This window comes from Aspergillus oryzae, chromosome 1, assembly GCF_000184455.2.
Source record: "Aspergillus oryzae RIB40 DNA, chromosome 1".
Lineage (NCBI taxonomy): Eukaryota > Fungi > Ascomycota > Eurotiomycetes > Eurotiales > Aspergillaceae > Aspergillus > Aspergillus oryzae.
In genome coordinates, this window is record NC_036435.1 from 121,357 (window position 1) to 136,474 (window position 15,118).

Genomic DNA, 15,118 nt, shown 5'->3' on the forward strand with positions numbered 1-15,118 from the left:
TCTTTACTTTCTTCTCTTCAAGAACAAATAAAAAGATACTTTGATCTTCAAAGTGGCTTCAAGCTAGTGATAGCGTGAGCTGCAGTGTCACTCTTCAGCCTTCACTCGGAAATTACAATTTTCTTGCATGTTACACTACATTAGTGTATGAGTTGAGGGAGAAGCAAACGGGAAAATGTGGGTAAATAAGTATGCATGGCTTACTGCAAATGGCAAATCCGATTGCCGTGCCGCTTAACGTTCTCATCAGTGTCCCGGCAAAAGTACATACTTATCTAGTGAATTACATTATATAGATAGTCGAATGTAGTATACTCGGGAATTTGCGTTACCAAGGTCTCATCAAAGGATCGTCAAAGACCGCTCATCATGACATCGACTTTAGCTGAACCGTTTACTCAGCGATAACAACGGCTGTCATCTTGTGATGCCTATGAAGGTAGTATGGAAAGTTCAAGTATCGAAAGCACGAAATATTATCCTGTCTGGGATGTTCCTTCTTGGTCTGCTATAAGTCACACCCTCTTTATATATCAATCAGTCTTTGACATTGTTCGCTTGGTTGCCATGGTTATACTCTCAAAAGCCGAAAGCGATGTAACATGTATGCCTTCACATCCCATCTAATCCATCATAACGCTGACCCGAGCACCACACTAGATGAACAAGTGCACCTAGTATATGGGCCTGTATCGAACCGGCGGTCGGCATTACAGCAGCATGACTACCAGCATGCGCCTGCTCCTCAGCCGTTACCCGCGTATTCCGTGGCAGAAGCTGTCCTTGCGCTCTAGTAGTCCCAGTCAGGAGAGAGCCAGCAGAAAGCAGCCCGATATAAAATGCACTACTATTGTACGAGTCACGAGTGAAAAGACGGATACAAGTGTAGGGAGCAGATCTCAGAGTCACTAGTCTGTATAAAACACGTTTCTTTATAACGGCTGGGCTTAAAAGTTGCCAGGTATAGGCTGATAAAATGGTGCAGTATAATAAATAGCCATTCATACAGGGCTTGACTTTTATATAGCAATATCTTAATATACTCATGGCTCCACTCCCACACTGCACTTCTTTGTACTGGGTCTGTTCATAGGTGATAGCATGCTATATGTATATCTGGCTGGACGTGTGCTTCGGACTTTTCTGTGCACCTACGTAGGCGTATAAGAGAAGCCCCGGTCAAGAAGAACCAAATAGGACTCTCCTTGGAATCGTATCTCTTATACTGCATACCGGTCGTAAGTTTAACCCCTATCATAGCGAAATATACCCTGCCCTCCCGCTAGGACACTGCGGACTCTTCATCCGGGAGCAGTTACAGTTATACACACGAGCCTTCAACATTGTCCCCACAGACTCCTTTATATCGACAATGACCTGGGTAGATAGAAATGCGCCATATTCTTGGATACACCGCGTCAAACGATAGCTCAGCGCGTGGCCTGCAGTACAAGACCTCCCAGCGGTCTTTGTCGAAGGGGGTATTGGTTACCTCAAGGTGACGAGATCTCTGTCCAGGTCGAGCATATTGGCAGTCTAGTGATTAAGATGTATTATGAAAATTGATAGATAAGATTAATAGAGAGAAAGTACCCAGAATATAGCGTTTCCAGTAATGTCATCTGTGAGACTGTGAGATTTTGGGGGCAAGTATGGCGAATATTGCGAACATGGTTGATTATATAATTGATAGAACCTAGTAAGGTGCTTTAGAAATTGAAAACAATGAAGCAGACCTTTGACAGAGGGACACGTCTGACCTTGTGCTTCTATGTTCAAAACTAGCAACATGCATGCATGCTTAACAAAGCTATCAGGTGAGTCCAAAAATCCTGCGGCGGCGTTGATCCTTACCTACTACAGATGCATTCTGCAAGCACGTATTTAGGTATGGTTAGATAGTTCTATCCAATAGTCAATTCGGTTTCTTGATCTCTTTGGTATGCCCTAATACACAATCACCAAGTGCTTCTACAATTAATTTATGCATACCGCCGTAGGTCAACGTAACTAACCGTATAATTGTTTCTCTGAGTGGGGGAAAATGCAGGCGCCGCATTTCTTGGCAACTAATAGCTAGGTCGAGTGCAAGGGACTCCTGCAGATAACAAAGCAATAGTTCTTCAAGTTCCATGAAAATCACTCATCGATCTTCCATTGCAGGGTTGGATCTCTCGGAGCAGCATGGACCACCCCGGACGGTGGGCCGCTATTGGCGTGTCTGTTGTGCTACCGCCGTCGATGAGGTCGACGACCGGTTAGTTATTCGTCACCTACAGTGCTAATGCAGGTAAGTGGGTCAGTTATTGGTTAACTATATATGATCGTGCATTCGCAATAGGCAGGTCGCTTTACTTTGGGCCAAGTGTCCAGATGGGCTGAGAATATTCACGTGGCATGTCTTAAATGAGTGATGCCCTAATTCAGCTCCAAAGATCGGTCGAGATTTTCCCTGATTATCAGGCCGCGCTTTAAACCGGCCAATGCTGCAGGACCGATGTAACGAGGCTTATGCCGTAGTGCAGAATTCTTTTGTATAATTTTGATTTATCTGGCACTGTGCTGGATTGTCAAAGCGATCCTTATTTAAGATACACTCCAAAACAATGCGAGCGAATTTTCGATAGCATTACAAGGGACTATGCTGGGATGGTCGAATTCTGGGCCATGACAACTAAAAGCTCGTGGATACCACTCTGCGATAGTTATTTATTTCCAAGAAGAGACCAAATATCGTGCATTATGCAACATAGAGCGTGCTATTGACGCATGAGGGAGAAGCAAAAGCCTCCAATAGTACGTTTTTCCGGAGATTAAAAAAGAAATGTATCGGAGTGGGGCAGATAAAGTGGCGTAGCCAGTATCAGCGATAATATAATAGCCAGCATGTTACGATCAAGATCTTGATTTTTCCTTCGTTCGAACTCTTGCATCCGCTTCAAGAAGTTTCTCGTCTCAAATCATCCTTTCGATGAGCACTCATGACCATCCCTGATGAGTATTAGTTTGAGTCCGTAATTCTGGGACAACACGCAGTTAATATTTTTGTGTCATGGCGGCCATAATCTGCAGTACTTCTTTAGGAAGAATCGTCCATTGGCTTTCTGGTGGCCGGCTCTTGAGATTTCCTGAAGAGGAGCCTGGATTCTGTCTGTCACCAGCATATTCCACAGCGACGAGGTCAGTGTGTCTTTTACTTGATCTCAAGTACTTATCGCAGAAGTATAAGAAGCTGAATCTCATACCTCCAGGGTCGCTGGCAGCGTGGAATCAGACACGTACGACGCAGAATGTGAAATTTCTGATCAGAAAGGTCCTTCCAAATGGCTCGTTCCGGAAACTACCACTGACGGAATGATACTTGTGGATTGGTATTCTGATGATGACCCGGCAAATCCGCAAAATTGGCCTCGCTGGGCCAAGATCATGACCTATATTCAGATAAATTTTTACACTTTCGTCGTGTACATGTCATCCGCGGCGTTCACCCCAGCAGAAGTGGCATTTCAGGCCGAATATGGTGTGTCCTCATCGGTGGGCTCACTTGGCATGGCCCTGGTTCTTCTGGGTTATGGGATAGGACCCTTACTCTTTGGCCCTTTATCCGACAAACCGTCTATAGGCCGCAATCCACCCTATGTAATCTCGTTCGCAATCTTCCTGATAGTCAGTGTCCTCGCAGCCGTTGTCAATAATGTCCCTGGGTTTCTTTTTCTACGCTTTGCCCAAGGCTTCTTCGGGTCACCATGTTTGGCAACGGGTCCGGCTTCCTTCGCGGACATCACAAATCTTGTCAACCTACCTAGCGGATTATGGATCTGGGGGGTATGTGCAGTGTCTGCCCCTACCGTGGCTCCAACGTTGGCAAGTTTATGTGTCGCGTCAAAAGGGTGGCACTGGAGCATGTGGCTGATCGTCTGGTTTGCCGCGCCCTGCTTTTTGCTTCTGGTTCGTTATTGTCCTGCCCACCACATTTTGCGGACTTCTACAACGATTCGCGACCTAATATCCATCAGATTTTTCTACCGGAAACGTTCGGCCCAACTATTCTATACCAACGCGCCAGGCGGCTACGGACTTTGACTGGCAATGAAGCGTTCAGATCCAGTTCCGATGTGAACCACACGGGGCTATCTCAAGAGACATTGTATGACTTTCTTGTGATTCCATGGAAGATAAACGCCTTTGATCCCGCCATTCTGTTCACTACGCTTTACACCGCACTGGTTTATGCCATTTTCTATTCCTTCTTCGAAGCAGTCCCTCTGGTATACCAAGGTGTATACGCGATGAGCCTACTACAAACCGGCGCAATATTCCTAACCGCCATAGTGGCCGTGTTATTCACCACACCATTCTACCTAGCGATTACTCACTACACAATCAGCCGTCCAGTCAAAGCCGGAAAAATGCCCTCGCCCGAACAAAGACTCATACCCGGACTCCTCGGCTCACTAGTCGTTCCAGCAGGAATGTTTCTTTTCGCCTGGACTTCGAGCACAGCATTCCATTGGATTGTACCCACTATAGGCTTTTTACTTTTTATGATCGGCATGCCCACTCTCCTCCAGTCTATGTTCGCCTACATGTCTGTCTCGTATGGAAGATACGCGGGCAGTCTTTTCGCTATGAATGACTTTGCACGGTCTGTTCTTGCCTTTGCGTCTATTCTTTGGTCGACGCCGCTTTATGTTAATCTTGGGATTGATAAAGGTGCGAGTTTGATTGGGGCGTTGACGGTGGTGTGTGTTTTTGGGATTTTTGGTTTGTACTGGTTTGGGGCTACATTGAGGAAGCGAAGTCGTTTTGCGGAGTATGAGACGGATTAAGGTTTATGATTATATTAGAGAAGCTGTTCTAATCAGAAATTGTTAGAGTTGGGCCCATAATGGAATTGTTCATGCTACGGATCTTGTTTTATATGCCACAATGATCGTCAGGAAAACATCACCGTGCCATATGGTGCGGTATAGCCTTCCAGCCTCGGTGAGAAGGTACCCTTACTGTGCTAGGATATATGCGCAATAACAATGAATCACTGGGGGAAAGATTGCAAGTCCTATGTGGTGCCACGTTATCCTTGTGTTCGATGCAAACATCCCCATAGCTCGATCCACTTCCAGAGTCATGACACTCCTAATAAGGCCAGTGTTTCCTAGTCCTCAGGTATCACGACAACTAATCCTTCTGATAGTCACCCACATAAATGAGTCAAATTCAGTGCACTCTATGAGTATATCAAAAGTACACCGCGCCAATTCAACGCAAGGGACCTACCATCCCCTCACATCATCGCAATCCGTCGACGCAATAATCTCCCTCCAACCCTCCAACATCTCCTGCTCCCTCTCCAAACTGCGCTCAATAGCAGTCAAAGAGTCCTTCCCCAGCGCCAACCTCACCGACAACCGTCGACCCTCACAACTCCCCGTCCTCGTCAACGCCTCAAAAAGAACCCGCGCCCCCTTCACCGGATCCCCCGGCTGCCTCAAACTATACGCCGCAAGTCCATCGCGCGTCTGCCGCGTACTAACATCCAGCTCGGGAATCCTCTTGCTGGCAACAATCTTATGATCCCCCTCGAGGAAATCCGTCCGGAAATACCCCGGCTCAACGCACGTAACGTCAATATTAAAAGGAAGCAATTCCGCCGCCAGTGACTCCGTATAAATCGCAACCGCCGCTTTACTAGCACAGTAAAATCCAGCAGCAGGCGTTCCGTTCCAACCACCGATAGACCCGAAATTGGCCACCACACCGGATTTCCGAGCGCGCATGGATGGCAGGACTGCGCGGAGGATCCGGATCTGGGAGAAGAGGTTTGTGTCGAATTAGGTGGTGATTTCTTCGTTGCTTTAGTGGTTTCAGTATATGGTTTGTGGGGAGGAATGTGTGGTACGGAAGGAAGTTACCTGCATTCCTCGACGGCACCTTCGAGGATGTACCCGATGTTGTTGACGAGGATGTCAATCGGTCCGATGGTGGACTCGACGTGGTCAATCACGGCTTGGATTTCTGTCTCGTTGTGAATGTCCAGCTTGGTCGGGATAACGCCAAGTGATCTAAGGTCGTCTAGCTTGGATGGATCGCGAGAGGTGGCAACGACCTTGTCGCCGTTTTGTGCAGCGGTGATGGCTAAATGACGACCGAAGCCGGAGGAGCAGCCGGTGATGAACCAGGTGCGAGGCATGGTGGGATACCAGATTATTTATCGCTGCTGATTACAAGTATGAGTCACTGAAGATTAATATGTCATTAACACATCAAGGGTACTCTGCGTGGTATTTATATTATAGCATGTCTAATTGTAGCTGGCCTTGGATCACTCCGATACACCGCAACTGATCGGGCTTTAGGGTTTTTATCGGAGTTGGATGAACCAATCTCGGGCGACAAACGCCGGACACAACGTTGGTTTCTCGAGTTCCAGGAACTTGATATTTATTAAGACTATTTCCGTTAGTTATACTTTTTCGTGATCAAATCTGTAACGACGAAAGTGCTCCTCTTCGTCCGGGGATTGATACACTGCGGTCCGCATACGACGGGGACCGATCCAAATAAGCCGGATTAGTGTTTGTCCAATTGGCACAGTCTTGCACACAGTATTCAGATAAAATCCGCGAGGACTATGTTCATAGTATAATACACGAGCATTTCGGTGATTGTCTGATGGTTCCTTGTAGAGCCGAAGACAATACAATAATCGCACCATGACAAGTTCACGAATCAGCCCAGCCACACGAATCCTTCCAAGAATCAAAGATCTTCTAGAACAATTCTCCCTGAAGGCTGCGGACAGCCACAGCTTCGGAGACAGATCCCACTCCGACCCCTGCAGCCGAGGGCTGAAACCCACGCAACCTCCCGAAGAGCGTGGCGCCATGGTTTACGAGGTTCCTTCTCGCATTCGAGACAGTGATGAGTCACCGTTCTAGACCGACAGAGTTCTGGTCTGGTCAGGAGGCGTTAAGACACCAGCGGATCGGACCGTGAAGGTTTTGCACATGGGTATTTGATAAGATCGTCGCCATGTGGTTGATCGCATGGACGTAAGACATGCAGGCTGGATAGTTTATTTTGACTGTTGGTGGCTTGTTTACTAGCTTTTGTGGTATGTGGCTCTGGTTTCTTTCGGCTACTTTTGTTGTTACTAGTCGTGGTAATTATCGATCTTCTGAGTGGGTATTTTGAGGTCATTTCATCCTAAGTCTGGTGGGATGTAGGTATGTGATGAGATGGTTGACCATTGGGTCAATTGATACTGACTTGCAGCCCGACATCATTAAACATACAACATACTAAATGGTAAATAACTGTCAAGCGAATCATATATTTAGATTGCAAAAGACAGACACACAAGTGAAATAGCAAAATCAGTGATATCAATACGAGCAGTAGTATATACAATTTCTCATGCCAGATGATTCCCCTCCTCGCTATCAGGTCCTGCTCGACAAATCGGGTGGGGGTAAAAGGGCGGTCACTTGCATGAGAGAAGACACTCTCCGATTGACCATTTGATGTATAACAGCCTCCATGGCCGTGTAAAAAGGTATGTGGGGTGTATAGAAACTCCAGATTTCTGACACAATGCGACGACCCGCGTTCTAGCAAATCTTAATAAACGCCCTGCATGCGAGTCAACTGCTGCCTATAAGGATTGAGTCAGTAACTAGGGTATCATCATGAGATCCGCTGAGAAAACAGACTTACATCGACTTTTCCAGCTGGTCGAGACGGTGGCCGTGTTCCGACATGGTCTGCTGCACACTTCGGAGAGAGTTGAACTCCATCTTTTTACCGTACGGGCTTTCTTGACGAGGGGTGGTGTCTTTCCTATTGCAGACAATTTAGTCAATCTCTGGTTCACTCCATAATTCCACATTCCATTCCATGCTGAGGCATATCTCGTCGGTGTCAATGACGTCACTCCCGACGTCAACCAGAAGAAAGGAAAAAAGGGTCAGGAGAAAAGAAGACAGAACGTACTCCGCGAGGAACCCGCGCGGCTTGGGCATGTGCATCCACTCGTTGGCAAGTCTGGCCGGGATGGCAATCGAGAAAGGCCGCATGGTGTTCGACTTGCTGCGGGCACGGGCGAGGGGACGCGACGCTTGCATGAGGGTGGACATGATGAGTTTATTGCGATAAGAGGTCGATTGAACTCAATTAAATCAGGCAGAGATATTGTAGATCGATAATCTACGGACCGGCAATGCTCCAGATATACTATCCCCGTTTGACATGTCCAGACGAGGGGTTTATATACTCGATGCTCCTGTCGGGTTCCCGCTGTCCACGTGACCTGTGCGTGGCCCAAAGCGGCGATGAAGCCCTCACCATGGATCGGATCGCCGCAGCTGAGCGTTTGGAAAGAGACCGGACCAGAGTCGTCCGTGGCCTGTCGAACGAATCATCGCTCGTGGTCGATCATCGTTTCCCCGGGTTTCCCCTCCTCCACCTCATGGGAGTGCTATGCTCCACCCATCACAACAAGACCTCTCACAGAGCACGCAAGGGATGCCTTCAGGTGCAATGATATCATCGGCTATCAGAGGAATGCACCCTTTCTATGGTTGCCTATTCGCGAATAAACATCAGCGACTGCGATACACGTCTATGGCCTGCATCGCCACGGCTGTGGCGTGTGTGTATAGCAGTACCACGTCTTCCAGGTTGGTCAAACCAATCGATCAACTCAACGAAGGGGGTGAATCTGGATAGAGTCCCACGAGCACGCATTCAAACAGCTCATATCCCCGCATCAAGTGGACCTGATCTCATGCAAATATGGCTTGATTGGCAGCATGGAAGGTTCCACATCGCCCCTGTTTGTTTGCTGTGATCGACACCATGAATCTGGGCCGAACGGGCCATACCAGAAGACGGATGCCTCAAAAATGGATCTCTCCGACGGCGACGCTGATCGGTCCAGATGAATACCGTTCCGCGCGGCTTTTACGGTCGCAAGCATACACCAGGCCACTCTCTCCTCGGCATATGAGCATTAAATGTTTATTGCACTGCATGCGTTGGGTCGCCTGAAATCCATGACCCCTTCTTACCTCGACCGGTTTGACATCGTTGTCTTGTTATTTCTAATCCGCGTCACGCCCCGTGTACGGTTCATTAATATGAGTTATTAACTCGAAAAATTAGATTCTTAAGGAAAAAACACGTCTGGCTACACTTGAAACAGTACTAAACCCCATCAGATCATATATCGGAACCCCTTTTGCAAGCGTCGCGCCGCTGCAATATCGATGCCCTCGATCTCCGCCGTCTTCTGTAACCGTTCGAGTTCCTTCGGCGTCAACGTCACCTCCTCGTCCTCCAATCGGTCCAGCCGTTTGTTCAAGCTCCGCAGGTGGAAATACATCAAGACCGCCATGGCCAGCCCCAGGACCTGGAGACCGATACATGTCCCCATCGCCGGCCGGTAATACGGATAGTCCGTGTCGCGGTAGGTATACGGGGTCCAGATACTGGCCGAGTTGCCGACCGAGTTGATGAAGGCGTAGGCGGCGGCGCGTTTGGCCGGCGGGCGCGGGATGGAGTTGGCGATCCAGGAGTAGACGGTGCCGTTCTGCGCGAAGACGAAGATCATGAGGAAGAAGGAGAAGTAACGCGGGCCGAAGCCGTCGGTGGTCATGAAGACGACAAACCCGACGATTGTGATGGGGATGGGGTAGACGAAGAACCAGAACCGCCTGCCGAAGCGGTCCGACAGGTAGGAATGGGCCAGACTGTACGCCACCATGAAGATGTAGGGCGGCGCCACCAGCAGCAGCGAGATGGTCTCGGTGTAGCCCAGCGTCTTGGTCAGTGTGGGGAAGAAGTTCTGGAAGCCGCTGGCGCCGGTGATGGCCATGTACGCAAGGGCGAGCGCGTAGGTCTTGATGTCCGAGAAGGCCAGCTTCAGGCCCTTGACCTGGCTCATCTTGCCGGCTTCGTCGACGTCGGCCTCGGCCGCTTCGATGGCGAGACGACGGTTGGCGACGTGCTTCATCTCCGGCGACAACAGCTTCCAGGTGTCGGGGAAGTCGGGGAGCAGCACCGCCACGGTCAAGCCGACGGCCATGGTGATGGCGCCCTCAATAATGTACAACCATTGCCAAGCGGAAATGCCCCGATGGCCCTGGAGACCATTCAGGATCCCGGCAGCGATGAGGTTACCAAAGGCGCCGCTCAGCAGGGAGCCGGAGTAGAAGATACTCATGCGCAGGGCCAACTCTTTCTTCGTATACCACTTGGAGAGATAAAATAGCACGCCGGCGAAGAACGGAGCCTCCACTAGACCCAGGATAAACCGACAGGCGACGATACCCCCATAGCTCTTTACTTGGCTGGTCAACGTCGATACCAGGCCCCAGGCGGTAGTGAAAAAGCCGAGATAGAGCGACGGTTTGCCCATGTAGTTTAGAAGCAGATTCGACGGAACCTGCATTAGAATATAACCGACGAAGAGAATGGACAGGCCGGTTTGGTATTGTTGATCATCGATGTGCAAGTCGTCCATTAGACCTTGCAATTTGGCGGCGGCGTAATTATTCCTGTAGGCTCTGGGTTAGTCTACACATATTGCCACGTCGTAGCGCTCAAGCAAAAGATCACTCCACCTACCGATCAATATAATTCATCAAATACACGAGAATGACCAACGGCATGATTAAACAATCAATGCGCCGCCGCAGTTTCTTCTCGATGGCTTGCTCCTCGGGCGTCAACTGGGTCACTTGGACCACCTCCTCATGGGTGATATCTGCCTTCTCGCCCATCACTTCATGATCGGTGATCTTGCCCTCGTCCATGATGAGATGTCTCTGTCAACAACACAGCAGCAATGAACGAAACGATGTAGGAAATAAAATGGATCCGACCTCAGGGTCCCAGCGAACGCTATATAAGCAAATCACCCAGCAGGGAGAGACTATTATAGGATGACACGGTCGCAAACGACCATCATGCCCAACCCACTCCACCCAAATCCCGGGGTAGGACCAGCCAAGCAACGGCACAAGCCGACGTGGGGGTGCCTCTCCATGTGCAGGATGATCTCATCCGGGGACGAGCCTAAGGGCAAAAAAGCTGGGGTTGAGGAATATACGATCGACTCAGCACAGCTTCGACCAATCCGCATCGTGACTCCCCCACGCGGGCCCAAAGTCCAATGCCATGCTTTCCCATCTTGAGCATAGACTCGGAGCATGACCGGGGGATCGGCCAGCTTTAGAGTTTTGGCAAAAGGTGGGGAAAGAGCTTTCCTGTGTAGCTTACTGCAGTTTGGCACGGCATTTCGTTGAGATTGCCCTCTTTAGGCTGAATGGTTGACCCTGGAGAACTTCCGAGGTTACGCTCGTGTCAGGCCATGCGGCGTTTCTTGGCTCGCAGGATCTCCGTGTCTTGGACTCACATCCTGAGCCGTGTCTTCTGCTGGTCGAAATGCATGATGCCAGTTGAGCTCCAAACTAAGTGCTTAGTCCATCGGGGGGATCACTAAGGTCACCGAATCTGGTCGCTACGGCCTTCTCGACCAGTTACAGCCGACTCCAGCCGTCTCATAAACTCCGAGGCATGGATTCGGGTAAGAGATGGCTATCGCTAAAGACGAGTTCTCGAGAGCAGCTACCACGGAGAGTCTGCATTGTATAGAATCCTTTCATATATTGCACGTGCTGTCGTTGCCCTAAAGGTTTGTTCGGTATAGCAAACATCGAAGTAAAAAAATGGAGGCAAAAAAGATGGAGACGCGGGGAATCGAACCCCGGACCACTCCCATGCTAAGGGAGTATTATACCACTAAACCACATCCCCAATTCGATATTCGACGGTACACGCTTTGACAATATAAGTCAAAAGCTTTTTTTACCTGACTCTGACTAAATCCTCCTCGATGGATGATGGTATGCCATGTGTCGAGGAGATTCTGTGGATCAATGGATCATCCTGCATGTTTCTACTGTCATCCAACATTTTCACCTCGTAGACTCTGCCCTTTCTGCCTGGTCAGAGTCGTTGAGTTTCTTCTGACTTCATGGAAATGTGCCGTTATATATATAATTGTCGGCTCTACCCGAGCCAAGTCGTCTATCTCCAACCTAACCGAGGACACGATGGGTTACTTTCAAGTTCCTACATGACGTACTCAAATGGTTCACTAAGGCTAAATGACCTCAGAGGGAACCACCACAAGGTGAAAGAGATATACAGTCCTGGTGCAGCATGTCCTGGCTAGAAAATGACAGGTAATTTTCGCTCTTCAAGTGTCTACATAATCTACATACGGCGGGCTGAAACGCGACCGATCAAGTATGAACAGTATGCCAATATACAAAACCAAAATAAACCTCTATCCCAAACATAAATCGTACACGCCGTAAAAACATTGCAAAATGCAAACCAAGAGATTAGAAACTGAAAAGACCGCTGCGTCGTTTTCCAAAGGGGTAAACGACCAGAGCAGCAATGAACAAGCCGACGGTGATACCGATGGCGACCTGGATCATACCGAATCCCAAGCTGGCGATCGATGTATCCTGACTAGCACTGTTGAGGGTGTCGCTGCTGTTCGATTTGGCTAGATTTTCTCGTACCTCGTTGGCGTACGTAATACCGGCCATCAGCGAGCCACTCGAGGCCAAGCCGGATGGGACGAGCACAAAGATCCCGGGAAGAATGGCAGTGGCGGCATGCCCATGCCAGAGTCGACTGTACAAGTTGCCAAGCAGCCCGACCGTGAACGCACCCACCGTATTGGCGACTTCCGAATTGGAGCCCAGCTTTTTGGTGCTGAAATAATTGGTAACGTATCCACAAATCGCTATGACGATCATTGTCGGTACCTGCTTCCACTTGGCTTGGTTAATGATGGCGAGGAAGACGACGTAGACCGGCACGAAGACAAAATGCTGAATGTACTCGCTGCCCCACACGTCCAGCCGCTTGCACGTCGTCTGAGAGTTGGCAGCACCATCGAGAAGCCCGTAGATTGTCGTGCCCACCGTGATTCCATAACCAAGGAAGAGCGAGTAAATAATAGCGTAGACCATACGGATCGACCCCGCAATCATCTGGTGTGACTGCAGTTCCAGACTGCTACACAGCACCATGAAACCAGGAAGGATGAGAGCGATCGAGGATTGGGCGAGGGCCGAGAAACAGAAAAGGTACTCCTCGCCCCCGAAGGGAGACTTGATGGAGCCAAATGCACGCGCGAGGAAGGACGTCAAAACGGCCGCCGACACCTCGAACACATTCGAATACAGCACGGATTTGGGTGCTAGGACATGTTGCATAAATCCGACCAGGGATCCTAGAAAGAAACAGATGGGCATATCAATCGGTCGGGCATCAAATGCGAATGGACCCACGGCGACACTAGCCAGCCCATATGCAGGGACCAAGAGCCACTTGTTAAAGCGCGGAGAGCGCTGCATGATGCTGTCCAGTTCCTGGCTAGCTTCTTCAACCCCTACTAGGTCGTGGACAACGTTCTTATACACGTTGTGAGTCTCCGCTAGGCGACCTAGATCTACGCCCTGGACCATGCGGACGAGCTTGACCTCAGCCGTGCGGGTGGTGGGATCATCGAAGGACATGATCATGCATCCCGGGAGATACAAGAATTGGCCTTCGACCTCCAGCACACGCGCTGTCATTTTCATGTACTCTTCTAAACGATGGGTGGGCGCGCCGTAACGCATCAAGGCACGACATAGCTGCATGATATAGCGCTGCCGGGCAAGGATCTCTGCGATATGCACCGTCACACGAATCTCGTCTTCCAAGCGGGTCTTGCCATAGGCCTTCTTCTTACGTTTCTTCGGGGTAGCAAACGCAAGAGGGTCCGCTGAAGCGGGAAGGCTGGCACGACTCAGGTTCATCGAGGCTTCTACTAGAGAAGCTGTCGACTGATGGTGCGGTTTCTTGTACCACTTCAACTTTTCCCGCTTGGGAGTCGCCGCCCCAGATTTCGGTGTTGCGGCCCCCGACGAAACCTGCGATTCACTGTCGGATGAGTCGGTCGTGACACTTTCTGTTGACCCCGTCTGACCGGCTTGCAATTTGAGGAGTTGGGACAAGATGCCTCCACCGCTAAAAGATCGAGACCTGGCGTTATACCATGATTCAGGGCGGCCCAAACCCTCCGGGGTGGTCTGCCCCGACCGCGTGTAAGCCGATTTAGGCTTGCGCTGGCGCAAGGCATTTTGAGACTGAGTTACTCGACGCACAAGGCGATGTGCCTCTGCGCTCGGAGCTAAATCCTGCTTTTCCTCTTCAGGGGTTTCGTTTGTGGGCTTCCTCCTCTCTTGGATTTCATGATATGGCACGCCGCCCTCAAGGTCGTCGGGTAAAAGAGATGCTCCGAGGTCCTCGCCACCATCTTGGGGTCGGCCAAGCCGTTCGCCTAGTCGGACTGTCTTCTGACGAATTAGCTTGCTAGCAGCCTTCAACCGTGCGCCAACGGATGGGGAGCGATTAGGAACGTCATTGCTGAACCTTGATCTTTCGGGATCGTAGTCGAGGGGAACTTCTGGGGGGCTCGCGCTGCCATCTCGTCCTCTTGCCAATGTAGTGGGTTCTGCTTCCGCCTCTGCGCGGAGGGCGTCGGATAGGTCGGTCGAACGGGCGGAAGTGGGATTGATGGAGTGGACCGACATGAGGGTTTGGTCTGAATCGAAACGAGCCATTGAGGGTCGAACGGGTAGAGGGGCTTCCGATTCCTGAGCATTTGTAGACTGAAATCTCACTCTTTGAGGGCGAGAGTGCTCATTCAGCGGGTCGTCGGGGCGTAGCTCGGGGCTAGGAGGGGAAGGCTGCTCGACGATCTGATCATGGCGATGGTCTGCTGTATCGGGTTGCTCTGGATTGACTTGGGGGTTCAGCCATTCGTAAGAATCGCTGCCCTCACGGGAATGTGACATTGGGTGGTAGAGCAGTCCAGCTGCTGAAGCTCAAAGCTTTAGAGAAAGTAAAGGCGGAGAAAAAGATAAAAAGAGCAAAAAGAGAGAAGCTTTAGGCGGATGGTATGTTTGCAGAGCGAATGTTGTCGGAGGCGGATAATAACGAGAGGCAGTGAAGGACAATTGTGAAAGACAGGACGAGGATTAAAGGA

General features: G+C 50.0%; 4 protein-coding genes and 1 non-coding gene across 5 annotated transcripts; 1 reads left to right on the plus strand and 4 right to left on the minus strand.

Annotated features, from left to right (window-relative positions):
* Positions 1–3,052: 3,052 nt before the first annotated feature.
* Positions 3,053–4,829, plus strand: AO090009000046 (uncharacterized protein; the record flags this gene model as incomplete). Its single annotated transcript, XM_023235996.1, has 3 exons — positions 3,053–3,184; positions 3,310–3,948; positions 4,017–4,829. The coding sequence occupies 3 exons, from the start codon at positions 3,053–3,055 to the stop codon at positions 4,827–4,829; spliced, it is 1,584 nt and encodes a 527-aa protein (XP_023088495.1).
* Positions 4,830–5,273: 444 nt separating this feature from the next.
* On the minus strand, positions 5,274–6,190 carry AO090009000047 (SDR family oxidoreductase; the record flags this gene model as incomplete). Its single annotated transcript, XM_023236042.1, has 2 exons — positions 5,274–5,807; positions 5,927–6,190. 2 exons carry the CDS (start codon positions 6,188–6,190, stop codon positions 5,274–5,276), a joined length of 798 nt encoding a protein of 265 aa, XP_023088496.1.
* A 3,024-nt stretch (positions 6,191–9,214) lies between these two features.
* On the minus strand, positions 9,215–10,814 carry AO090009000049 (putative MFS transporter; the record flags this gene model as incomplete). Its single annotated transcript, XM_001816518.3, has 2 exons — positions 9,215–10,556; positions 10,627–10,814. 2 exons carry the CDS (start codon positions 10,812–10,814, stop codon positions 9,215–9,217), a joined length of 1,530 nt encoding a protein of 509 aa, XP_001816570.1.
* A 931-nt stretch (positions 10,815–11,745) lies between these two features.
* Positions 11,746–11,817, minus strand: AO090009t00002. The gene has a single exon. It is a non-coding gene; the product is annotated as a tRNA-Ala (tRNA).
* A 593-nt stretch (positions 11,818–12,410) lies between these two features.
* AO090009000050 (threonine/serine exporter family protein) lies at positions 12,411–13,661 on the minus strand (the record flags this gene model as incomplete). The annotated part of the gene is made up of 1 exon (XM_001816519.3): positions 12,411–13,661. The coding sequence occupies one exon, from the start codon at positions 13,659–13,661 to the stop codon at positions 12,411–12,413; it is 1,251 nt and encodes a 416-aa protein (XP_001816571.3).
* Positions 13,662–15,118: the final 1,457 nt, after the last annotated feature.